Source organism: Cavia porcellus, unplaced genomic scaffold (assembly GCF_034190915.1).
Source record: "Cavia porcellus strain 051 isolate PalLab524CR breed Dunkin Hartley unplaced genomic scaffold, mCavPor4.1 scaffold_61, whole genome shotgun sequence".
Classification (NCBI taxonomy): Eukaryota; Metazoa; Chordata; class Mammalia; order Rodentia; family Caviidae; genus Cavia; species Cavia porcellus.
The window spans coordinates 2,676,994-2,698,281 of record NW_026947544.1 but is presented as its reverse complement, the minus strand read 5'-3'; the positions used below and the strand labels follow the sequence as shown (position 1 = coordinate 2,698,281).

The following is a 21,288-nucleotide window of genomic DNA, read 5'->3' as shown; positions in this document are numbered from 1 at the left end:
ATAAATTTTTTCCTCTTAGGACTACTTTCATGCATTCCACAGGTTTGGGTAAGTTGTACTTGCATTTTCTTTTTTATTTTTCTTTAAAAAGAAGTGCTTTACTTTAGGTGGTACCCAGTGACACAGCCTGCATTGGAGTCTGCAGAGCCGTATAACCAGGTTAGGTTACAGGGGTAATTGTAGATATTAATTTCTTCTTTAATTTCATCTGTGATCCACTGGTTGTTGTGGAGGGTGTTACTTCCATGTGTTTATGGAGTTTTTTTATTTCTTTTGTAATTAATTTCCAATTTTGTTGGACTATTGTCAGATGATATGTTTGGGTAATTTCAATTCCTTGGTGTTTCCCTAAGCATATTCTATGGGCAAGTACATAGCCTATTTTGGAGAATGTCCCATGTGAGTTGACAAGAATGTGTATTCTGATGCTGTTGGGTCGGACACTCTAAATGTACACTAAGTCCATTTGTTTGCGGGTTTGATCCAGTTCTATTTCTGAAAAATAGGACAATTAATGGTAGAAGAAGAGCCAGAAAGAAATGTTATCTTACAATAAACAACACAAACTATTTTAGGTTCTGAGAGAAAACAGATATAAGAAAATACTGTAGAGTTGTGCAGATAGTAAAATTATCCTTTGCAAATGAAAAAGAAACAACAAACTTTCAGATATAAGAAAATCAAGTTAGTAAGACCTTGTTTAAAAAAACAACTAAATCATGTTCTCTAAGCAAAAAATAATAGTTTGGAACTTCAAGAAAAGAAACCACCAAAATATGTAAAAATCTGGGCAAATATGACAGACAGGGTAGTTAACTCATCTTGAGTTCTAAACCAAACTGACTACTGAACATAATTTTAAAAATTATCAAATGTCATATTATGCTCATTATATTAAAAAAATAAATAGCATATATTTAAAAAGTAGAAATCAGAAAGGAAAGGCTTCCATTGTTCAGTCCAAGTGGTTACACATAGACAAAAAAATATTTCAAAACATGTTGGATATAACCACTGAGAAAATCAAACAAAGCTATATGTACAGCATGTAATGAGTTTGATCCCTGGTACTGATAAAAAGAGAAAAAAAATTAAGAAAACATTACAAATGACAAAAAAACAAAACATAAAAATAATAGAATTTCTGCTGTAAGTCCTTAAAAACTCAACTTTACCTTCAATGCCCTTGTCACTCAAAACTTGTAACAAACCAAATGTGGTGTTATACATTTGTAATCACAGCTTTCTGTGGAAAGCTGAGGCAGGAAGAGTATAAGTTTGGGCTTGGTATGGATAATTTTGCACTGTTTTACCTCAAAGGAAATGACAAAGGAAAAAGGTTTGGGATGTAACTTATAAAAAAACACCAATTCAATTAACAGTATTGAAATAGAACTAAAAAACTGCCAGAACAGATGACAAAACATGACTCAGTTAAATAATAATGTGTTTTAGGCATTATAATAAGGCAAAAAATAATGTGTTTTAATTGGAGAACAACAGTAGACTTAAAGCATGCTGAAATAAAAGAATACAACAGCAATATTGGATAATTATATCAAATATTTAAATAATTCACTCCAATTTTATATAAGCTTCTCAGAAGTTAAAATCTTTTCAAGTAGTATACAAGCCAACATAGTTCACTCTCTTCATTTATATGCAGTACACTATTGGCAATCCTTCCTTGCTAAATAGGGCAAGAAAAATAAATGAAGTATTATAGGAAAAGAAGATATCACACTGGACTTAAAAAGTGACATCACTGTATACATAAAAAGTTCACAAGAATTTCTGAAACTCCTTCAGAATACATGAATTTTTAAGGTCCTAAGAGACAAATCAAATCATTATTCTGTAAACTCAAAAGAAAATGAAAAGCTTTGTTTATAGTATCTGCACAAGACACAAAATGCTGAGAGAAATCAATACAAATAGATAAATGAAAAGACATTCTATACAACAGATGTTAGTTTAATAAATATGTAAATTTTCTTGACAATATAGCAAACACTGCAAGTATATTTTTCTATGTGTTGTATGTATTATGATGCTGGAACCTTGTCAGATACATATCAATATGTTACACAAATCATTAAATTCCCAATAAAATTTTCGTGTGAATAAAATTTTATTCTAAAATTTATATAGAAATACTATAAAGTACTTTTTAAAATTCTTTTAGGAAAAACTAAAAAAAAGTATTAATATATTAGTAGAGCCTATTATGTAATGATAGCAATCAAAATAGTGTATTGACATACAGACATATCTATCCTGATATAAATATACATAGTGTATAGCGTACAGATATAGAGTAGAATAGAAAATCTCTAAAAGAAATAACTAATACAAGTATCTCCCCCACCTTTTTCTTTTTCATTTTAAAGTGAAAGTGTAATCAAATACTGTTGTAGTTACTGGGCATCTACAGGGCAAAAAGTAGAAGGAATAAATGAATCTTTATATAAAGCTCAAAACTAAACTTTTTTTAAAATTTCTGTATTGTTTTTAAAATTAAAATCTAGCAGTTTCTTTTAAACTTAAATTATGCAACAATTACATTAATCAGTAATTGTCCATTTGGTTATTTATCTCAGACTAATTAAACATAACTACACAAAATCTGTACAGCTTTATTCATAATCACTTCAAACTATAAAGACAAATATCCTTCAATAAGTCTTAGTCCATTTGGGCTTCTGTAGCAAAAGACTATGAACAGAAGAAATATTTTTTATAGTTCTGGAGGTTGGAAGTCTACTTCAAGGCACAAGCAGGTTTATTTTCTGGTAAAGACCCCTTCTGACTCAAACAGCATGTGTTTTTTCTGGGTCCACAGATGGTAGAAGAGACAAAGTAAGGATTTAAGGGCTCATTTTTTAAACCACCAACTTCTTGATGAAACTATCTCTTACCAACCATCACTTGGGAATAAGGATCAACAATTAAGACTATAACAATGTCTAAATAAATAGTAATATATCTATATCTACAAATAGAAGTATTGATATATGACATAACTCAAGTAACATCTTGAGAGAACCGTATTTTGTGACAATAAGATGTAATAGACTATATATAACTCTTGCTTAAATGTCACAAAGTTTCTCTTATATAAGAAGCCCATAGTAAAATTAAACAGCAAAATAAAAAATATAGCTAATAGGAGGGAGAGAGACAGATCATGTTCAGCGGAAAAGAGGATCAAGAAAAGGAGCAAGGGGAAGGTAGGAAAAAAAGAAGGTAGGAAAAAATAAGTAACAAAATAAACTGGGATGTTACATATAAGCATCAACTGTACACAAAGAATATAAACATCATGTAATGTAAACATATACAGAAAAAACTTGATATCCTTGAAATAAAATTATAGGAACAAAGAACAAATCAATATGCAATCAGGGACCTGAGATAGGATTCGAGAATGGAACAGAGTTGGAAGTTTCTGGAAAAATTCTGTATAGATTGTATTGTCACTGATATTGAAATAACTTTTCATGGTACTTTTGCAAAATCCTGCCATTGTGAGAAAAGAAGTAGTGTGTATATAACATCTCATTATTTACTTCCTGGTATTTGTGACCAATTATGTGAAAATAATGTTTTTAGTACTTGAATTAAACCTACAGCCTTCACATGGAGCTGCATTAATTTCTCACATTGAGCTACACATTGATCTCTTATTTTAAGACAAGGTTTTGCTAAGTCACTAAATGGCTCATGTTGGGCTATTACTTGCATTTCTTCTTCCTCAGCTTCCACAGTGCTGGGAGACTACAGACTTGTATCATTATGTCCAGCTATGAAATAAACATTTAACCACAACAAATGTATAATATAATGTCCTAATAAGATATTAAATTGACAGTTACCATAATGTAAAAACCTCCTTGAACACAAATTGACTTCTAAGCATTTAGCATCTCCAGTTTACTATTGTACAAGGTGAAGTACCACTGACACTGGAGCCAGCCCAAGTTTGAATCTTCATTCTAATTTTTCATTCCTTTGATTCTATAGCCATAAGATGAAGATTCACTGCAAAGCTAAACAGGAAAATATATGGAAGATTCTTTGCATAGTACTTCTCACAAATACACAATAAAAAGTAGGTACAGTTAAATCATATTAAGAATCAAGCTAAAAATATATATTTGCAAAGCAAATCATCATCTGAAATAACATCAGTGTACAAAATGGACTACATAAGTGCAAAAGAAGTGTTGTTTCAAGTTGGTAATCTGAGAACATTAAGTTAATCTTATATTCCAATTATTCTGCAAAAATCCCACGAACCCTCCAAATTCAAACATTTTCCCAATCATAACACGCTCTACCACATGACTAAAACTATATCTCTAATGTCAAAGAAACTTTGTGTTAACTCAAAAAGATCTGTTTGTTTCTATTTAATGTGATATAGTCACTTTTTAAACATTCTATCTCTTCCTTTTTTCTCCCTTTATTATCAAATCCCATTTTTAAACTGATTTTGTAAGTGATACTTCATCTATTTTTCTATTTGCTTATTAGATTAACTACCATTCTTACATCATAAACACATATGTCCTTCTGATTTCTTCGAAACAAATTAAAACTTCTTACATTATTTTTCAGGTAAATTCTCATCTCTATGTTGTCCTTTCTGGATTTTGCTGTTTTCATAAAAACCCACCTCTCCACTGGGAAGATAATTAATGGGATATATGGGCTTTTTTTCCTTAAAGTTCTTCCTAATCTCTATCCACATTATTCCATCCCATATTATTTATGTTAAGCCCAAACCAATTTTTTCCCTTGAACTTGTATCTTTAGAAATATGCCCCTGGTATACTTGTAATAGAACAAATCTGTGTTCAACCAAACATTCTGCAAATTTTCAGACATGGTTTTGTTTAAAACTAATCAACAGCTCTATTACTAAATGTGAGACTATATGAAAATCTAACAAAACTAGAGTCACTAGATTCCAAGTCTTGTTATCTGTTGACTCTCCCAATGCTTTAGTCAGGCTAATCTTCTTTTTGAATATAAGTCTGAGTTAACAATTGTATGATCTAGTTGCATCAATCATCTATACTGGTTGTAACCTAACTAAAAGTGCCACCATTCTGTTGTAAGCCCCATTATCCTGACTTGTGTTTTAACTCTTGTTTCTTGTGAATTACACCCCTTCCAGAACAGCAATTTGGTCCCAGAACTGCCGTGGGTTGTAAAACATTTGCTGGCCACTAATTGCAAAACACTTGGTCCCGGGACTGACTGACTCTTGGTTGTAAAACAGTTTGCAGAGATTAACTCCTTTTTGGTATAAGCTCCCTCCCTCTTCTCTTCTTTGCAACTTTTCCTTTTATAACCCCCGCCCTTTGTAACAACCTGGTTACATAGCTCTGCAGATTCCAATGCAGGCTGTGTCACTGGCTACCAGCTAAAATAAAGCACTTTTTAAAAAAGATGTCTTGTCCCATTTTTTAAACATCTTAGGGCATTTTGGGGTACTACATTTGGGGTCTCATTCGGGACTATCTCAAGGGCCCCTCCCCAAATTATTCACTGATCAGCTTAACATCTGTAAGTATTTCATTTTAATTTTAGGTTTTTGCCCATTTGGGTGTGCACATTTGTAGTAGATGAACCCAGTGTTCTTTCTGCACCAGAGTGGGATGGCCTCTGGGGGCTTTTTACCCATTTGTAATTTGGGGGCTTTTTGCCCATTTGAATTTGTCTTTGTTACTAACTCTGGGGATTCTGCCCATTTGAATTTGTCTTTGGTTTCTGTTGCAGGCTCCATGTGGCTTACTGCACTCAAGGGTTATAATAAATATTGTTTCCCTTTAGGTCACCAGACTGTGGACAGAAAAGCCTTCGTGTGCATGTTCAGTGTTTCCTTTGTCTTTTGTGGTGCCTTGTTTTGTATTTTTGTTTTTGACTGGTTATTAATAACTATGGGCCAGGTACCATCAGTGTCTTTTTTCCTTTAACCCTGGTCCTTAATCATTTTGGAGATTTTAAGGATCCTGCCCCAGGGATACGGAGAACCCATAAATCCTGAGAGGCTCTGTATCTTCTGTGAACTTGAATAGCCCACCAGGGTTTCTAACTGGCCGCTGGCAGGTAGTTTCGGTTTGTCCACAGCTCAAGCTATCTGACAATATGTTTTCAGTCCCCCAGCCCACCTGGATCAAATTGTTTGGATTTGACCTCATTTATGACACCCCCTCCTGGCTTAAAAGATTTCTAAAGACTTCTGACCATCAACTTGGAAATCCTTTACTCCTGGCACCTCTAAAGGTGAAACCAAAAGCAGAGCTGCACCTGATTCTCCCTGCCAAAGAGCAAGAACTCCTGCTGCCACCCTAGCCCCAAAATCTTCATCTCCAGAACCAGAGCCCCATTCTCACCCTCCCAGCCCTATCCAAACCAGGAGTTATCAGCGTTTGAAACTGCCCGACTCCTCCACAACCCCCACCCTCCTTCCTCTATGGGAGATTCTTAACCCTAAAGATCCCTCTGCCCCAAAATTTACCTACGTTCCATTCACTACTTCTGATCTTTATAATTGGAGACAGCAGAACCCCCCTTTTTCAAAAGACCCTCAAGGTATTATTTCTCTTTTTCCACTCATTGTCCCACCTGTCAGCTGATTTTACAGGTTCTGTTTATAGCAGAAGAGAGAGAATGCATTCACACAACTTGGATGAATAGCATTGCATGATCCTGATGGAAACATCCTCTAATCCAGAGTACCAGAATGCTAATACAACTAAAGGAAAGGAAGCTCTTGATTGGAATCACCTGTTGTTTTTAGAAGCCCTTAAAGGCACCGCCAGACAATCACCAATTTGTCCAAGGTTTCAGAGGTAAGACAATTGGCTGAGTCTCCCTTGGGGTTTCTGGAAAGATTACAAGAGGCTTATTGCATTCATACACCCATAGACCCAGTAGTACCCAAAAATGCAAGGGCTACTAATATTGCCTTCGTAACCCAAACTGCCCAAGATACTAAGTGAAAGTTGCAAAAGCTTGAGGGATTTGAAGGAATGCCCCCCTAACCAGTTATTAGAGACTGCTCAAATGGTATTCGACAACTATGAAGATCTGAAAGATCAGAAGTTGCCTAAGCTATTAGAGGTACTGACTGAGAAAGTTACCAAGCCAGATGTGAAGCTTCATCCACCTCTATGGAAAAATCAATGTGCTTATTGTAAGGAAATGGGACATTGGTGAAGGGATTGTCCTAAGCTCCAAGTTAAACTAGAGAAGGATGCAAAGACTCTGTTGTTCCATGATTAGGAAAGTCAGGGCTCTCATGTTTCCCCCAGCCCACACTAACTTTGACTGTAGGGGCCAACCCATTGATTTCTTAGAGGACTCTGGAGCCTCTTGTTTGGTTCTAACCCGACCTATAGGAATCCCTAATGGAAGAAAATTAAAGGTATGAGGAGCCACCAGAATAGCAAAGGTTTATCCAAAGTTTCAAGTTCAGCTCACCAGGCAAGGGCAAAAGACCATTTCCCATGAATTCCTTTGGGTCCCAGAATGCCCATATCCCCTGTTGGGTAGAGACCTCTTGCATAAACTAAAAGTTCATCTCAGTTTTGAATCAGCCACATTAGCAGTGCAAATGGGGAATGGCTCACCTAAATTCCTTGAAACCAAGGTCTTTGTCCTTTGAGGCTCTATATGGGAGACCCCTCTCCCTTCATTCCTGAGGGCAAAAGACATTTATCATTAAAAAGTCCTAATGTTTTTAATGACAATGAGCTGTTACACCACTGAATATAGGAAATTCCTGGGGTTTGGGCAGAACATAGCCCTCCCAGTCTGGCAGTAAACTAAGTCCCTCTGGTGATAGAGCTTACACCCCAGGCCACCCCTATTTGGCTTAAGCAATATCCTATCAGTTTGCAGGCCTATCAAGCCATAGCCAAACATATATTGAGATTAAAAGAACATTGTATATTAAAACTTTGTGTCTTTCCCATGGAATATCCCCTTGCTGTCTGTTCAGAAGCCTGGGATCCAGGACTACTGATCAGTGCAGGATTTCAGAGAAGTAAACAAAAGAGTTGTAACTCTTTATGCCATTGTACACAACCCCACACTCTGCTGAGCCTGCTGAGCCCTGAGCAGACCTGGTACTCAGGTGTTGGACTTAAAGGTTCCTTTCTCTACCTTGCCTAATACTCCAGTAAGTCAACCCACCTTTGCCTTTGAATGGACAGACCCCTCCAGGAGTGTCAGAGCAGTTAACTTGGACATACTTGCCACAAGGTTTTAAAAATGTGTCAACTATTTTTGATGAAACCTTAGCTAGAGATCTCTTGGCTGCAGAGAGGACTATCCTGATGTAACATTCTTACAGTATGTCTAGGCTTTAACTTATTAATTTTGCAGAGATCATTCAGCCTCTTTATGATTCATTGAGAGGAGCCACGCAGGACCCTCTAGAGTAGTCAGACTCTCAAGACCAGGCTTTTAAATAGCTGAAAATGCCAGACCTGCAAAACGTTTTCCATATCGATGAGAGGTGAAGAGTAGCAAAAGGAGTACTGACCCAGAGTTTGGGACCATGGCAGAGGCCTGTTGCTTACCTTTCCAAGAGGCTTGATAGCATGGCAGCCAGATGGCCACCTTGTCTACAGGTGATTGTCTTGGTGGCTGTCCTGGTAAAGAAGCCTCCTGGTAAATTAACTGTTAGACAGAAATTCTTGTCTCCTCTTATTCACTGGAGACCCTCATCAAGGCTCCACCAAACCAGTGTCTGTCCAACTCCCAAGTCAGGCACTATCAGGCAGTACTTCTGGATCCAACTACTATCAGTTTTAAGAAGACAGCAGCTTTAAAGCCCATCAAGTAGGAGACTGATGATCCCATCATACAAGGAAATAATCTGACAGATGCTACTGCCCAAAAAGTGGCCTTAAAATCAGTGGGGAGTGAGGTGCCCCTGACATTCTCCCTGAGGCATTGGGATGTGAACTTATCCAACAGAATCATCGGTCCACTCACCTGGGAGGATCAAAACTTGCTGCCCACTTTCAAGATCGTTTCTGTATTCCCCAATTAACAAAGCTTACCCAGTCTGTGAGCCTCAGATGCCCCCAATGTCAACTGGTGAACCCAAAGCAACAGCAACAAATAGAAACCACTTGCTACCATGGGATTATGCCTGGAGAACACTGGGAAACAGATTTTACAGAGATGGGAAAACTTGGACTTCAAGAGTACAAGTACTTACTAGTAATGATTGATACTTTCACTGGATGGGTCAAAGCTTTTCCTACTAAGTCTGAATCAGCCCTGATAGTAGTTAAAACGCTCTTGCATGAGGTCATCCCTCAATTTGGACTCCCCTTATTCATGGGGCCCAAGTCTTGCAGATTGACTGGAAACTCCATTGTACTTACCAGCCTCAAAGTTCAGGACAAGTAGAAAGGATGAACCAGACTCTAAAAACAGTAATAACCAAAATGGCCTTAAAAACTGTTGAAAACGGGGTGAGTCTCTTTCCTTTTGACCTCTTGCATGTGCAATGTACCTCCTATGTTGCTGGTATTTACACTTTTGAGGCTCTATATGGGAGACCCCTCTCCCTTCATTCCTAAGATTTCTGAAGAAATGCTAGCTGATTTAGCTAACCAAGATTTTATTAAGTCCCTCCAGGCCATTCTGACTTCCATCCATCATTTATTCTGACAACATCCTCCACCTGCAGCCTATCCTGAGGCCAAATACCCTGCTGCAGAACCAGGAACACTGGTCCTCATCAAACGACATCACCAAGGGTCTCTCAAACCACAGTGGGAGGGTCCCTACATTGTGATCCTCAGCACTCCAACTGCCATCAAGGTTGCTGGGAAACCTGCTTGGATCCATCATTCCTACTTTAAGCTGGTCCCAGTCTCTGAAAATGACAAGCCTACAGATAACTGGACTGCTAAGCCCTTTAAAACTTAAGATTGCCAAACGTACGTAATAGTCTTGTTCCTTTGCATTCTTCCTTACGGAAAACCCAGGGGTACATCTCAAAACCCTCAATATGGAACTTGGAAAATCACTGATTACATCACTGGTGAGGTGTTGGCAACCAACACCACCATCCATGGTGGTGTTTCATAGATTTATGTATGTTATTAAATAGGGCCCCAAACCCACTAAATATTGTACAAAAGACAGCCCTAATCCAAGAACCACAGACGGAAAAAATACCATTGTGGAAACCTAGAAAACCAAAGCAAATTACAATACATTGGCTGGTATCTCTGCCCCCAAAAACAACTGCCAGCTACTTATGTTGGAACTGGGGTGTTTAGAGATTATCACACTGAGAGGTGCTCACAGTCCATGGAGACAGAATATTTTTGGAGATACTGAGGTTGTGAGTCTATATGTCCTTGGTGGGGAAACAAAGAAGACTGCCACCTTTTCCTCATCCGGGAGACCCCGTCTTCCTGCACCCTCAATAAATGTAACCTTATGACTTTCAGATGCAAAACCCCAACTGACTCTGTTTGGAAAGTGGGATTCATTATGGTATTAGGTTATGGGTCTCTGGATATAACCCTGGGAACACCTTTACCATCCAGTTTGTTCCTGGGCCTATCTGGACAGCCCCTGATAGGCCCATAGGCCCACAATCTCCCCAACCACCTCAGCTTCCTCTCACTTACACACCTTCCTTCCTCTCCCTCTGATATCCCCGCTCCTTCCCCCAAAGCCACCAACCCCTTGCTATCTGTCACTCTTGTACCAACCCTGAATCCTTTTCTACCTTTAGACATTGCTTACTAGTTTCTCAATCTTAGTGCCCCAAACCTCATTATTGACTGCCCATCTCAACCACCGTTCTATATGGACACCCCTGTGACTGTTATGATAAATCAGGTTTCAAACTCCTATGCAGATGACCCCACTTTGTTGGTGGAGTGCTAGACCCTTGCTCATGCTGGACAATGTACAGGGTACACCAGGAACTTGTGTTTACTCTGCCTCCTACCTCTTGTGCACTTCTCCTTATGCCACAGTCTGTAATCTAACCTCTTCATCCCTGATTTATAATCTCCCTTATCCTGCTAATCAGCACCTTGTTGCTCCCAACAGAATCTGGTTCACCTGCACTTCTGGTATAACTCCTTGTTCCATGCATCACCTGTTTACCCAGCACCCTGAGTTTTGACTATTGGTTCATGTCTTTCCTCAAGTGTATTGATACTCTGGAGAAAATGGTAGAAGTCATTTTTTTTTTCCTAGCTTAAATCAAAGGAGCTCTGTCTGATTAAAGAGAAATCCTATGTTATACCAATAATTATGGGGAATTGGGATGGCAGGGTCAATATGTGTCCAGCCTAGTAATTGGTGACCAAAATTATACCTGAGTATAATTGAGTGCACTTATCAACCAAGATCTAGCCACTTTCAATGACTTTGTCTCTAAGCTGGAAGATTCCTTGAGCTCCCTGGCTGAGATGGTTTTATAAAACTGATGCATATTAGATCTCCGGTTCTTGAAAGAGGGAGGTGTCTGTTTGGCTTTAGGAGAAAACTGCTGCGTATAAGCCGAGCATTCTGGGTTCATCAGACAGAACATGGCAAGCCTTAAAAAGTGATTGCAAGAAAGAGAACAAGAAAGGCAGGCCAAAAAAAAAAAAACTGGTTTGAGCATTGTTTCTCTTTTTCCCCTTCATTAAAAACTCTTATAGCAGCAGTTGCAGTGCCTCTGTTAGTCCTTCTGGTCTGTGTAACTATTGGGCCTTGCATTATAAACAAATTAGTAAACTATGTCAAATACTGAATTCAAAATGTTATGATTTTAAGGACACAGGATATGAACAAATGCCCTTGTCTAAAGTTCCTTTCCATGAGCCAATGATTTGACTCACTGATTAAAATCAATGGGGAATGTTGTAACCTAACTAAAAGTGTTGCCATCCTGTTCTTTAAGCCTGGTTACCATGACCTGTGTTCAACTCTTGTTTCTTTTGAATTAACCCCCTTCTAGAACAGCAGTTTGGTCCCAGAACCAACTGACCCCTGATTGTACAACATTTGATGACCACCAATTGTAAAACATATGGTCCCAGGAATGACTGACTCTTGATTGTAAAATGTTTGCAGAGATTAACTCCCTTTTTGTATAAGCTCCCTCCCTTTTCTCTTCCTTGTGGTTTTACCTTACATAACACCCCACCCGCTAACCTAACCTGGTTACACAGCTCTGCAGATTCCAATGCAGGCTATGTTGCTGGGTGCCAGCTAAAATTATGCTCTTCTTTTTAAAAAACGTCTTGCCCCACTTTTTAAACAACATCTTGCAGTCTTGTTTTGGGGTAAAATAATACTCAATGGAAAAACTTTTACTCACATGGAAAGCAAGGTGTAACTGCGTATCATAACTGGGTTATCTTATCATCTGGGTTTTCTGAGAAACTAGTGTAGCATACCATCTGGGTTTTCTGAGAAACAAGTAAAGAAAATGTATTAAACATACATAAACATTTTGGTTTGGAGGAGTACTGGGGATCAAACCATGTGCTTGCAAGGCAGGTACTTATACCACTAGGCTATATCCCCAGCAAAGTTTTGAAAATACAAAAATCTTGCAAAAAATTCAACCATTTCTCAGAAACAGAGTACTCCTTTGTGCTGAGCTCAAGACTGAGCATACACATCTGCTGACCACATGCTAGTATTTTGAAGGCCTTAATTTGAAACCTACTTGTAAAAAGCAATTTACTTTAACAATAAAACATGGGTGTTAAAATATTTTATATTTACTTCAATAAGCAAGTTGAGTTATAGAATCATGGCACAGACAGAAATAAATCTTCATTAAAATGTACTGAAAAGTAAAAAGTAGTTATTTGCTAACAAAGAGAAAAGAATATGCTTGAGTTCTCACTCACCTGCTATTTGAAAACGAAACAAAAACCTTGATGATTTAGAGAATTTGTGGATTAGGATCCTTTTTTAAATAATATAAATTTATTTAACTGAAACATATTATATGAGTAGTCTAAGCAATTTTAGCCATCCAATAGTTAAACTTCTAAATGATGTTGATGCATCTTTCATTTCCTGTATGTTCACTTAAAGATTTAATTTATTTCTGAAAAGTATACTCTTTGTTGATGACTGATGTGCTTTTGAGGTGGTGTGGGAAGAACTGAAGAAAAAACCCAGGCTTTTCAACTAACCTACATCCTAGCTCTTTTAAAACTGCATTCATATTTTCTTTTGAGGTAAGATCTATCACTAACTACTGTTGTCCAGACAAGCTCACGCTTCAGATATTGTCTCAGTCTCCTATACTGTGGGAATCAAAGCCATGTGCTACCACACATACCTAAAATTTTTGTTTAAAGAAGTTTGCCTTCACTTTGTGATCTTTGGAAACATTTACATGAAATTTCTTAAGCATTAACATTACAAATATCTAGATTGATTTAGCATTTCTTTTAACCAAAAATTGCAGTTTTTTAAATGAAATTATACATAGGTGACTAATACCCTGAGGGTTTTAATACTCCAAAATAATATTAAACTGTAAAATATTTCAACATCTTTAGTCTAGCATGCCAAAGTATGTAAAAACCATTTTAAAAAATATATTTCATTAATGTAACCATCAGCATTTCAGCACATTGGATTGTAAACTTTCCTGTTATAAATTTATATAACTTCCACATCGGATTTTATAATTCTTCAGTAAAGTTTTCTGGAAAACTCTTAGAACAAGGGATAGGGTAATGATACAGATCAAAAGCTTTATAAAGTAGAGGTAGAAAAGCCAAGTATTATTAAATTAAGTTATGTGGTTAAAAAAATGTTACTCATATGAAACAAAAGCTTTCATAGAATTTGTTAAAAATTCACTGGAAACAAATTATTTAATACTATCATTGCAACCCTCTCTCACTATGTTGTACAATTAGAGAAGTATGGAATTTCTATGTCATCTAACTTAATAAATAAATGTATCTGTTCTCTTAACATAGAAATCAACAATTTGAATCTCTTTCACAAAATAACCAAATACAATTAACAAGACTCATTAAATTTATAAAATGTTCTCTTTAAAGCCTTATCTTTACCCAGTATTTTGCTTTGTACTATTTTATATTTGCAGTAGTTATTTACTGGCTACAATCACAATAATTGCAACTTAGTAAGTGAAACCAAACAACATTTACTTTAAAAATAAGCATACTTTTTTGTAAGCAATACTTCATACTAGGCACCTCAAAAACTACTGTAGATATAAAAATTCAAGCTTTGTATTTTTCGTATACAATTATATACTGAAGTTTCTATATATTGTACATAGGTATGTACACACATAAAATACATATATTCATTAGATTTGAAAAGTAACAAAAACTGGGTCTTTACAGAAGTTTTTTAAAACTGAAACAGTGGAAAACCCTTTAAACATTAAAAAGTTTTAATAAATGTTTCTGTACAATTCTAAACAGATTTATGTATACATACAAAATGTAACAGGAGTAGTGCTTAAAATTACAGAACTCCTTAGTATTTAACGACAAGTAAGTTTGGATAAAACAATATTCAATTCACAAATATTCTCAAGCAATAAATATGCATTTATAAATAGTTCAAATCTGTATCAATATTATAAACAAAAATCACAAATTGGAAGTTTATTTTTTATGCGTAATCTTTTTTGCAACTTGGTTATTAATTCTCTTAATTTATTTCAGAACCACAAGTGTAACCATCATAACCTTGAAATAGTACAGAAAAACTAAAAAACTGTCTCACCTCATTTTTCACATAAAAAAAAAAAAGTTGGTCAGGAAAAAAAAAATTTTTTTAACGACTGAAATTTGTTAACCATCTTACAAAGAATTGCCAGATAGCAAGTAATATTTTCCCCAAGAAAATTCTGAAAGACTAAAATACAGATGAAAATTAATCCATTTGCCTGGAAATTAGAAAACAAAAACAGGAAAAAAAAAATGAGAGGATGAGAAAGAGGCTCATCTTCAAGTGAGTCTAGGTAACACTGACATTTTGTCAGCTCTACACATAACATTATTATTTTTTAAGATACAGAGGGGACAGCTTTTTTAATACTAGTGTAGAGGAAACATCCTCTCTGTCCAGTTACCTGACCCTCTGTTTTTATAAACTTGCATAGACATAGCTTTGAGTCAGCAGTTTTATGAAACAGCTACAAAACCAGTGATACAGATATTTCCTGGAGCAGAAAGGTCTTGATGTTCATGGAACAGTATTAAGAAGAGGAGGTTGATAATGATGGAGCCTAAAAATAAAAATAAAGTACATAAATTATTTTGTTATTTATAAAGCCTAAAGAATATCTTATTGTGCTTGGTTACAAACAAGTAATTTATGAAATTTATGAAACACATTTGCTAATAAACTCTGAATTTCAACAGACTATTCTTATTGTCTAACTGGAACCAGTTTCTTGAGATTCTATACCACTCTCTTCATAATTTTTCTGTACATCAAGACCTACATCACAATTTTCAGAATACTACTATATTGACTTGGGCAGGGTGACAATGGAAAATGAACCCAGAGTCTTGTGCAAGAGGTGAGTAAGTTAGAGACCTACCCCATTTTTAGATTAGCGTGTGTGTGCACGCGCACATGCGCTAAGATCTCTTTAACTTTTCAGTCTGTTCCCAAACTTGCAGTCTTTCACTGTGGCTTGACAACTCGTTAAGATAACTTAGTGGGAAACAAAAGCATGGTAGGAAACAAAAATATAGTGGGAAACAAAAGTATAGTAGGAAAATAACTAAAAAACTTAAGTAACATTTCATTAGTAATTATTAATATATTACGTATTTTACATAGTCCACTGATGTTACTTCTTTACACAAGAGAACTATTTGATACCAGTTATTATGAACTAAATTTTCAGAGCAAAATATCCTAGAATAATACTAGCAACAACTTACAATTATTGCATATTCCATTTATAATTCCAGTGAAAGCCAAAAGTCACTGCTGGCCCAAAGAATCTGTGTTTGGAGTTTATTGAAAAAAAAAAAAGCCATGCCACTCATGATGGTACATGCCTGTAATCCAAATATTTGGGAGGCTGATGTAGGAGGATAACTGCAACTTTGAGGCCAGTCCAAGCTACAAAGTTAGTTCAAGAGCAGTTGAACTTCATAGTGAAATCCTGTCTCCCAAAAACAGCAAAATACCCCAACAAACAAGTACACAAATGCATTTATGAGACAAATTATTCTTAAAAATTTACATGAATTTTACACTCTTAATACAGCTCTCTTAGACAGTCCATTTCATGAATACTTATAGGACAGATTATATTTTAAACAAATATATTAACGTGGAAAAAGCAAACATTTTAAAACACAGATCCAGATCCATTTTTTTCTAACTATGTAATTATATATTTGTTATTAGCAAATTAAACAGTCATTTTACTGAAAAATGTTTTATCAGCCAGGCTAAATAACAGAAAGATCACTGTGACATTGTAAAAGTTAACTAAGATTTTGCAATGCAATTATTGTAACTACTAGTTAAAGACATTCTCATTCAGTGGGGAAAATGGTAACATTTAGCAGCTTCAAGTTCTACTGAGTAGTGCAAAATTTAAATGTATAGTTGAATTGAATTTAAAAAGTAGCAAGAAGAAAAACAAATACTGCCACTTCACAATTCAGATGACATTATTATACTCACATGCCAAATTTACTTACCAATGTAAACTGGTCATAGACTTGCATCAGATCCTCCATTTTATATTGTTCTAGCACCACAAAATTTTCCAAATTTCCACTTGTTTTTTGTGCACAATCTTGGCAATGTACTATGTAGGTCTTTTGTGAACTGCTTTCACTAGTGACAAAAAGCAGATTAAATACCTCCACCTAATGACATAAAAGAGAAAAAAGCAATCAATAAAGATAAGACTGGTACTTGACTATTCAGAAATTCCTCAAATTTCACCCTTTAAATATTTTGATTACAAAAGTTTATTTACTAATCACTGTTCCAATTAGAATGTGCCTGTGCCACTGGCCTTCAGACTTACTACTCTTTTCAGCCAAAAACAATTTAATACTCCTCATTTTTGATACTAGTTGAGCCCATCAGAACTAATTAGCAAAGATATCCTTATTAGGTTAATCTATATAGCTAGTGAAATATTTTATCCTCAGATGAGAATCAGTATAATAGCTGATTTCAATTTTAAAAAAGGTGACATAAAAGTATACATAAATTTATAACATTGAAAGTGAGAGAAGGAAAAACTTAGGAAAATCCAAAACAAATACAATTATCTGTAAGAACAGATACCTCACAGATACTGCAATAATGAGCAGGTTCATTGTTTGACCGTTCATGCCATATAACATCTTTTCCTGCTGCAATAAGAGCTTCTCTTAATGTCTGACAATGCTTTAGAATTTTCAGAAGACAATACCTATTTAGTGGTAGAAATTTCAGACAATTAAATACTGAATATTAAAACAATACACAAATTAAATTATGTATCACATATAACTTAAATCTAAGTTTGAAAGTATTCATATAATTTTTTCATTTATCACGTAATAGGCTAACAATATGAAAGATCAAAGTTAAGATAACTCACATTTTAATATATAATACAACAAACTCATACAAAAACATAATCCTAATTTTTGTTCTAATATAGCAAAAGGGAAAACTTTTGTAGGAGTAAACTGATTCATCTCTGAAAGAAAGGGTTTGAATTTCAGGTTTAAACTACTATGATTATAGAAGGGTAAGCCCTGAGGAACAGTATTACTTATATAATCAATTACAAAATTATTATGTTAGTCATTAAAGACACAGCAAAATTAATTTAATTACAGTATCAAAGAAAATGTTGTGCTAAAAAAAGCTAAAAGGCAAAGTTAAAAAGATTATTATTAGCAAAAAAAGAGCTTTGTCATTCTGTGCTATGCTTATCACCCTAGTAACCATGTAACTGGAGCACCAACCACATAGTTTAAAATTAACTGAAGCATCACCATGCTGTTCTATATGTGTCGTCACGTTAGTAACCTGTTTGCTGTGTAACCTATGTTCCCTTTAGAGAGACAAATGATGCTGTGTCAAACTTTTTTCCTTTTGTGAGAAATAAATGTTCCTGAAATTAGCAGCCCAATGGTTGTAAATTAAGAAAAAAAAGAGCTATCCACCAACTACGAAACGTCTCTGACCCCAAGCAAAGGGGAACAAAGGCCTTCTCCATTCTTGCTCTCATCACATCACTCTTTACCTTGCAGTTTAACTGCTATAAAAGTATGTCAGAATTCTAACCCAGTTACACAGCTTTGCAAACTCCATCTGCACTGTGTTGCTAGTGTCAGCTTAAATAAAAGCACTCTTTTTCTTTATAAAAAAAAAAAAAAAGACATGTTGCCCTGTTTGGTTTTTTTTTTTTAATAACATTTTGGGGCCTTGTTTTGGGGGTACAACAGAAAAACCATTATTTATTTCATCTGGAAATAGTAATCCTTCACTTGTATTAACAGAACTGTTATACATTATATCTTTCCCATATACTTTTACTAACAATACAGTGAATCCTCAAAAATAATGCTCCTTTTCCTATAATTTGCCATCATAACTTAGTTTCTGCACATCAAAGTGGCTTAGAACAAAGCTAAAGCAGGTAACTTGTAAGGTACTTCAGCTCTGAACTTACACTGAAAAGGTGGAAATGAGTTTAATGAAAGTGCTGTTAACAGTATTGCTGAACATATAATTTTCCTAGGTCAAAATTAGAATAAAATAAAAATTAAAAAGAAAGTGTGTGGCCAAGGATTTAGCTCAGCAGTGTATAAGTGCCTGCCTAGCAAGCACAAGGTCATGAGTTCAATTCCCAGTACCAAAAAAAAAAAAAAAAAAGACAAAGAAAGAAAGAAAGTGTACAATAGTTGCTACTTCTTGCTCACCAGGTTCAATCAGCAGGTTGTCATTAATGTAACAAATCATTATCTCATGATCATATGATCATAGTATGATTATACAGTACAATCATAAAACTTGTTAATTTCTTGATAGTTAATTCTGTTTAATCTATTCTGAAGATATAGTCAGCTAACTGCACTACATTCCCAGCTCCCAAAATAATCAAGATAGTTGGACTCTGGATCTGTGACAAACTCTTATAGTCAACCATGCTCAAAATACAACACATGGAAAGCTATCACATGTTTACAATAGTAACTAACTCTTTTGACAGTAAGTAACCACAAAGATCAACATAAAATAAAACAAACAAAACAACAGAAACATGACAAGGCAACAAAAAACCTCCCTAAATTCCCAGCTCCACCAATCCAATCTAGGACACTGCTAGGATCACAATATATTAGACATGCAAGTGAGTTACTTGAAAAAATAATAGAAAAAGTCAAGAAACAGATGAAAGACATGGTGCAAATAGAGAAGATATAACTAAGCAAAAAAGGAACAACCAACCAAAGAGATACAAAAATGTTCAGAAGACACTAATGAAATATGAAGTGAGCTAAACAAAATAATGTAACACATAAATGACCAGTACACCAAAGAATGAGAGGTCATGAAAACACATCAATCAAAAATTTAGGAGATTAAAAATCATATTAAACTTATGTGTGCAGCAGGTCAATTAATGTGAGGACAGAATTTTATAACTAGGAAAACTGATGCATTTAAAAATCAAAGACAAGATATCAAGAGAACAAAAGAATGAGTCAAACAGTGATAGATAAAGACTAACCTAGAGGTAACTGGAATAAGTGAAAAGTTAAAAGTCAACATAAATGTATATAAAATTTGGTGGGGATCACTACAAAGCAGCTCTAAGCAGGATATAAAATTAACTAATTGGCTTTCTATGTTTATATACAAGTCTGTCCTAGGCCTCAGCCCCTTGTCTGGTGACAGGAGCTGATTCATAGTAAGTGAATCTCTATGAATCATTGGTCCTGACTGAGGCCAAAAAATGGTCTGTGAGGCCAGAGATACCTCAAAGGGCAACATAAGGCCACAGCTATGGACATTTGGCTCAAACATCAATTAAGTAGATAGAGACTGCAGCTGCAGAAATTACTCCTATAGTCTCATCCCTACCATATCTTCATGATAAAATGGTTCTCCTAAATTGATGTTGTTTATTACTTGGAGAAGTTCTCAAAGTGACTCCTGAGGTCCTGCTCATTGTCTACACTTTCCTCAGTTTCCCCGCTCTTTGTTTTGGACCTAATAAAGGTGGGTGGTTTAAAAGTCTTTGATTTAGCCCTCAGTATCTCAAATTCAGCTAACAGGTTTTGACACTCCTGGAGCCCCGAAACCATACTACTTGTCTCATTTTATTTAAGTCTTCGCTATATACTCATTTGAGAGATTAGAGATCTAGGTCAGGACCCAATAAAAACTATTCATGATAATGGCAGAAAACATGCCAAAGAGAGGTAAAGAAATGCATTATCATATAAGTGAGGCATATAAATCCCAAGGAGTCATACAAAAAAGAACTTCTTTATGTCACATTACATGCAAAGTTCCAAAAATCCATCACAGGGACAAAAGTGTAAAAGCTGTTAAAGACAGGCAACAGGGCCTAGAGATTTAACTCAGCAGCATACGCACCTGCCTGTAAGTGTAAGGTTGTAAGTTTGATCCTCAATACAAAAAAAAAAAAAATCACTATTAAAAAGGGCTGGAGATTTAGCTCAGCAGCATAAGTGCCTGCGAGTTCCATCCCCAGCACAAAAAAAAAAAAAAAAAGCAGGCAACAAATATTGCATAAAGGTAAACCCATTAGAGTTATAACAGATATAAATACACAAACCTTTAAGGCTAAAAGGGCTCAGAATGTAGTGTTTCAAGTCTTATAGGATAACCCTGACTTACGTATCCTACAAAACTACTTTAAATCAAATGAAGAAATAACAGTTATTCCACCACCATCAAACTAGCATTACAAAAAATTCTCCAGTGTGTCTTGCAGAAGAGACAATGAAGCAAACAGTGTCAATAACTCAGGAGGGGGGGGCAAAATAAAATAAAGGATACACCTGGATAAATGAGCTACAAACAAAATACAAAAAATAAGAAAATCAAGAACAAGAAAATAATAGTGACAGGAAAACTTTCAGTTAAAAACTCTCAATGTGAATGGCCTCAATACTCTGTCAAAAGACACAGCTTGGCACAAGGATTCAGGAAGAAAACCCAACAAGAAACATTTAATTTAAAAAGATACAGAGTTAAATCAAAAGTTAGAAAACA

General features: G+C 35.4%; 1 protein-coding gene across 15 annotated transcripts in view; it reads right to left on the bottom strand.

Annotated features, from left to right (window-relative positions):
• Positions 1 to 889: 889 nt before the first annotated feature.
• The window catches only part of LOC134475110 (histone demethylase UTY-like), a 322,941-nt gene continuing 302,542 nt past the window's right edge, over positions 890 to 21,288 (bottom strand). For 12 of the 15 annotated variants that reach the window (XM_063244489.1, XM_063244493.1, XM_063244500.1 and 9 more), the window contains 3 exons: positions 17,332 to 17,458; positions 16,731 to 16,901; positions 890 to 15,289 (listed from right to left, as the gene is read on the bottom strand). In XM_063244489.1, coding sequence (XP_063100559.1) covers positions 15,260 to 15,289; positions 16,731 to 16,901; positions 17,332 to 17,458 — 328 coding nt within the window. In that variant the 3' untranslated portion in view covers positions 890 to 15,259. Of the gene's footprint in view, positions 15,290 to 15,314; positions 15,724 to 16,730; positions 16,902 to 17,331; positions 17,459 to 21,288 lie in introns of those variants that run through there. The other 3 variants (XR_010046059.1, XM_063244490.1, XR_010046060.1) reach the window with 3 other exon arrangements.